The sequence below is a fragment of the Bison bison genome, unplaced genomic scaffold (assembly GCF_000754665.1).
Source record: "Bison bison bison isolate TAMUID 2011002044 unplaced genomic scaffold, Bison_UMD1.0 scf7180017864500, whole genome shotgun sequence".
In the NCBI taxonomy this organism is placed as follows: Eukaryota; Metazoa; Chordata; class Mammalia; order Artiodactyla; family Bovidae; genus Bison; species Bison bison.
In genome coordinates this window covers 5,842,731-5,848,730 of record NW_011495059.1, presented here as the reverse complement: position 1 = coordinate 5,848,730, position 6,000 = coordinate 5,842,731, and the positions used below count along the sequence as shown (strand labels likewise).

General features: G+C 51.2%; 1 protein-coding gene across 1 annotated transcript in view; it reads right to left on the bottom strand.

Annotated features, from left to right (window-relative positions):
- The window catches only part of TGM2 (transglutaminase 2), a 35,503-nt gene that overhangs the window by 6,252 nt on the left and 23,251 nt on the right, over positions 1 to 6,000 (bottom strand). The window contains exon 10 of the mRNA XM_010829244.1: positions 4,314 to 4,586. Coding sequence (XP_010827546.1) covers positions 4,314 to 4,586 — 273 coding nt within the window. The remainder of the gene's footprint in view (positions 1 to 4,313; positions 4,587 to 6,000) is intronic.

Genomic DNA, 6,000 nt, shown 5'->3' with positions numbered 1-6,000 from the left:
CCCTTTGCTGTACAGCAGAAACTAACACAACATTGTAAATTAACTATACTGCTATTTTTTTAAAAAAAGAGAGAATCCATAGGCTTACGGCAGGCTCTGCTTGTTCACGTGGTCACAGAGAACCTTGGGAGAAATCCTTTCTGTCCCTTGTGTGTGTGTGTGTGTGTGTGTGTGTGTGTGAGCTGCTCAGTCGTGTCAACTCTCCCGCCAGGCTCCTCTGTCCATGGGATTCTCCAGGCAAGAATACTGGAGTGGGTTGCCATTCCCTTCTCCAGGGGATCTTCCCAATCCAGGGATCGAACCCAAGTCTCCTGCATTGCAGGCAGAGCCTCCCCCATCAAACAGGAATGTTGGAAGGATGGTGCTGGGACTCCGTGGAGCCCAGTCAACCATGATGGGCGATGCTGCTTCCTCTTTTTCTGTCATCTGCTCCCTTCCTCCCCCCAAGAGACTCGAGTTTCCCAAACTCTAGTCATTCATGTGATGTTTCACACGTCTGAGTAAATCCTCATTATTTGCTCATTATTTTTCTTTCAGTCTGCTTGCTTCATACTTTTCAACCTTTTCTGGTTAGGGAATCTTGTTACCATTATTTGCAGCAAACCTGTCTATTTACCACAAGTAGGAGGAAGCTGGTAAAAACAAACACCAGCAAACAATGTCAAGTTTATTCATTCAGGGTCATATTCTTGTCTGCTGAGTGCTCTGAGTTCAGGACCTGAGTTTACTGTTAATGAGGGAGATTAGCAAGGGTCAGGGGTGCCCAGGCCAGTGAGCACCCGCTGGGAGGTCATCTACAGGACTGTGAAGGCCTGAGCAGACGGCCACCTTCTCTCTGCATGGGTCAAGGTGTAGGTCCTGGCCATGCACACTCGGTGCCCCCTATCCTGCTCTCTGGAAAATGAGCGCCCAGCCCTCTCGTCACTCATTCCCCGGGTGGACCTGCCCCAACCTCGGCTCCGATGACATAGAAGGGAAAAAAAACACAGCTTCTGCCAAAAAGGACAAAAAGGAGTGAAAAATTCCTGGGTCAGGAATTGGTGGAGCGGAGTGGAAACTCTGACCAGTTCCACGGAGAAGAAGGAAAACACGGCTCTCCAGGAGCCTGGAGGGGGTGGCCCCTGCTGTTAACTTTTCCGGAGGCTGAGGTCAGGGTGGGACAGGACCTTTGAGAATTGCCATCCACGGGCTAGGGGCCTTGGCCTGGCTTCAGGCCAGCGCTGGCCGAAAAAAAGAAACGTGTGCGGTTACTGTCACTCATTACTTAGATACCCCTTTGACCATCACAGAGATTGTGCTGCCCCACCTGGAGGGGTGAGGGCCCCAGAGAGAGGGGGCACGGGCAGGAAGCGGGAGAGCCGCAGAGCCAGGAGGCCAGGGTAAGGGCCGCTGGTTTCAGTTCAGCTGTCCTAGGCCTGGCTTCCTGCCCACCAGCATGTGGAAATCCCCTGGATCTTATCATCAAAGCATAACCAGCAACTCAGGAAAAGTTCAGGGTCTCGGAGGGTGGGAGAATCAGGGTGACCTTGGCCTGGGAGGCCTCAATAGCGCACCCTGGCCTAGCCCCAGCTTCCAGCTTGAGGGCAGTGCCCCGGACTGCTGCCCTCCTCCGCTTTCTCCCAACAGGCTGTGCCCCTCGGGGGTCTACAGAGCAGGTGGGACCCCTCTGCTGTGAACACTTTCCCAGGAAGAGACACTGGCAGGCGTGGCTGAAGCAGAACAATGCTGTGAGGAGCCCAGATGTATCTGGGAGGCAAAGTGTGACTCAACAGCGGCCCGGGAGGAAGTCACTCCGGCATCTTGGTTCAGGTTGGGGTTCACCTTATGAAACATATTCCAGGAAAGACACTTCCGCCCTTTGAAGAGATTCTGAATGTGAGGAAGAGTTGACACGTGCATTCGCACAACGGGGCTGGCGCTCTCTAAAGATGAACCAGGTCTCTCTTGCCTTTGGAGGTGGCCCCCACTCTGTTTATGGAGTGGGTTTCCTCCCTGAATCAACATTTGACTTAAAAAAAAAAAAAAAGAAAAGATGAACCACCTTTCTAAAAATAGGGAAGCTGAGGCCTGGAATAGAGAAGAGAAATACCCAGGAGCTCACAGCCTGCAGGCGGAAGTGCAGAAAGTAGGACCTGGGTGTGTCCCAAACACCCCACACACCTGGAGGGCCAGCGTCCTGCCCCTGACTTGGGGCCCAGAGGCAGAGTTGAGAGCCCGGTCCTCCAGACACCAGCAATGTTGGCCGTGACTCAGGAAGCTCTGAGCCCAGCCTGGAGAGCACTGTCCGGCACAGCAGCTGTTCAGCAAAGGTGCTTCTTGTCCTCCCCACACCTGTCTGCACTTGCTCAGTGGGGCATGAAGGGCCCCACCATGGCCGGGCACCATTTTACATCTTCCAGATCTTTCCAGAACACACATCTCCTTCAGTCCTCAGAGCCACCCACGAGGGGCGTGTCAATGCCCCAAACTGACAGCTGAGTGTGGTGTGAGGCCCGAGGCTGTACATCTAGAAGGTGGGAGAGGTTTTTCCCTGGCTGTGCAGTAGTTAGGACCTTACGCTCCCAATGCAGGTGGGCAGCAGTTCGATCCCTGGTCTGGGAACTAAAATCCCACGTGCTGCATGGTGTGACCAATAATTAAGAATAATAATAGAAGGTGGCAGAGCCAGATTCAAGGCCAAGTCTGGCCTTTGCACATGCCTTTTGGCAGTGAAAGTGTTGGGGCCCTAGCCTGGTACCAACTGGCTCTGTCCCCAAGGCTTCCCCGCTGCTCCTGGACGCTGACAGAGTCTGCTCTGTCCTGGCGTGTAGCTCCAGGAGTGCCTGCCTGAGATAAAGGCCCTAGAGCTGACTGATGTTCTGCTCAAACCACGCTGTTCCCAGGTCCTCTCCCAACTCCAAGACTCCCCTATCCTCCTCATGCCCGTAGGCTCCCAACACAGAAGCCAGGAAAGGGCCACTGCGGGGGCTGAGGGAGAGACCAGGCTCCACGCTGCGTCACTAAGTGACTTCATCAGCCACAACCCCACTCAGGGCCTCCGGCTTATTTTTAGGGAGATAACCAGGCATGGTGACAAAGCGGACAGTGAAACGGATCAAGGGGACGATGACTGTGCAGGCGACCGACCAGGAAGAAAGAGCGACAGAGGCTCAGCCCAGGGGTGAGGGCTGGGTGAGTCGCTAACATCATTTCAGCCCCAAACATGGAAGAGGATCTGCTCCCAGGGAGGTCTGGCCAGGCCCTGGAGCATATGTTCATGCATAAATGTGGAGTCTAGAAAAATGGCACAGATGAGCCTATTGGCAGAGCAGGGATAGAGACTCGGACATAGAGAATGGATGGGTAGACACAGTTGGGAGGGGTGTGAATTGGAAATTTAGGATTGATATATATACACTACCATGTGTAAACTAGATAGCTAATGGGAAGCTACTGTATAGCTCAGTTCGAAGCTCTGTGATGACCTAGAGGGGTGGGATAGGGAGCAGGGGGTGAGAGGGAGGTCCCAGAGGGAGGAGATATATGTAAACATACAGCGATTCACTCTGCTGTACACAGAAACTAACACAACAAAGTAAAGCAACTATACCCCCAATTAAAAAGATAAAAACCTCAGAAGAGAAGATCAAGGCTCTTCCCATCCCTGTGGGAACAACACTGTCCAACATGGCAGCTTCTGGCCACATATGGCTGTTTAAATGGAATGAAAACTTTAGTTCCGCAATTGCGTGAGTCACACTGCAAACGTTCAATAGCCACATGGAGCTAGTGGTCACATGGAGCTAGTGGACAGCGCAGATATAGAACGTTCTCATATCTCCGACAGTTCTCTGGGCAGCACTAGTCTTGAATCTCTTCTCCCTGAGAACCTCCAGAAGAACAGGAGCGGTTCTCTAAAGGGCTCTGGGGAGAGACAGCTGCAGTGTGAGTTGCTAGAGGCAGAGGGCAGGAATTTGCTGGAAGGGGCAGTAAGTAGAGAGTCTGGGAAAGCAGTCAGGGGTCACATGAAGATGAGCTGAAACAAAATAGAACAGTTGCTGCGAGTACAGGTTCAAGTTTCTGTCCTGTCATTTCCTAACTGTGTGCCCTTAGGAAAGCTACTTAACCTCTCTGTTGTCAGTCTTCTCAACTGGAAAACAGGAGCCATACAAGAATCCACCTCCTACTTTTGTTATAAGAAGGAACTGGGTTGCTATTTATAAAGTGCCAAGGACAGGGCCAGACCTGCAGTGAGGCAGATTGTACATGCTCAGTGCTCGGGGCACAGTCCAGTCAGTGTGGTCAACAGCTGCTCCAGGAACACAGAACCTTACCAGAATAGGGCTCCAGGGAAAGGCTGAGCAGATCCTTGGTGCCGCACTCAGGTCCCAGGATCCCATTGTAGCTGACAGTGCGGGCACAGAGCAGGAGGCGGCCAATGTGCTCCTCGGGGGTGCTGTTGGTGATGTGGGCAAAGACGTCGAAGTCACAGCCCCTGTTCATGCCCTCGCCCACACGGATCCGCATGGCCACCCCTGTCTCCTCTTTGTTAACCAGTTTGTTCAGATGGTTGGCTCTTGTGAAGGCTTCCCTTTCCTCTGGGGACCCTGTGGGGACAGGGTAGAGAGCTTCATCACAGCTGGACAGGGGATCAACGAGGAGGCGGCTGGGGGCAGAGCAAGCTGGCTTCTCAAAGTCTTGGTGACTCAGAACACCCAGAAGGAGCCCCTTCTTTACATTACTGTGCCAGGAGGAGGAAAGTATTTTATTTACTTCCCACAAGCAAACTCCTATACATCCCTCAAGACCCATCCCCAAATGACCCCTCCTCCAGGATGCCTTCTCTGACTACTTCCCCAGGATGAATGACTCACAATACCTTTTGGAGTTTCATAGCTGCCATTTTTCTTTTTGGCCCACTAGGGTTTTTTGTTTTTTTTTTTTCTGTTCATATGCTTACACTCTCAAGTCTCTTAGGGACTAAGACTGTGTTTCACTTAATCTTCAGTCATACCCAATGCCTACAACATTGCTTAGTGCCTAGCAGGCACTAATACAATTCAAACTTTCTCACCTCCAAGCATTTGCACAGGGACTGCTTTTACCTGAAATCCTTTCCATCACTTCTCCAACTGTTGAGTTCTCCAGCAGAACTGCCCCCTCCTTTATACCATTTATTTCTCCCCTATGTGCCTTTTATTTTTTCCCAAGTGTTGTTGGGTGTATATCCATTTCTTCTATTAAATCAACAGCTCTAGACATTTCAGAGGCCAGGGAAATCATCTTTTCCTTCTGTTTTATCCCTTCCTGCAGGAGCATGGCCACTTCACAGCCAATCCCCAGGCAGCCCTTCAAAGGTCAATGGGGGTCAGATGAGGGCTGTGGTTTCTTGGTCACTTCTGTGGAACCTACTGTGCTTGGAACACAGTAGATGCTTCAAAAATATCTGTCTACTGAATCGGCCACTGGATGTGCAAAATAAACCACTTTCTTTCCCCACTCCTGATTTAACATCAGTAGCAAAAAGAAGCTTCATCTTTCTGTCTGACTGAGCCCATCTTATTATCTTTAAGCTTCTTTTGGTCCATTTCTCTTTGAACCTTTCCAATCTACCTTCATACCCACTTCCCCGGCTCTTTATGAAATATTGCAACGATAAACACTACAGTTTGTCTTCAATGGGGCTTCTCTTCCATGGCCCCTCTGGCCTTCCAAGCCTCTTCAGCACATACACTGCAGTAAAAAGGCACGGAACTGCCCGTCTATTGTAGCTCCCATGACTAATGAGTACTGTTAATAAGGGGCTTCCCAGGTGACACCAGTGGTAAAGAACCTGTCTGCCAATGCAGGAAATGTAAGAGACATGGGCTCAATCCCTGAGTTGGGAAGATCCCCTAGAGGAGGGCATGACAACCCACTCCAGTATTCTTGTCTGGAGAATCCCATGGACAGAGAGGAGCCTGGAGGGCTACAGTCCATAGGGTCACAAAGAGTCAGACACGACTGAAGCAACTCAACATG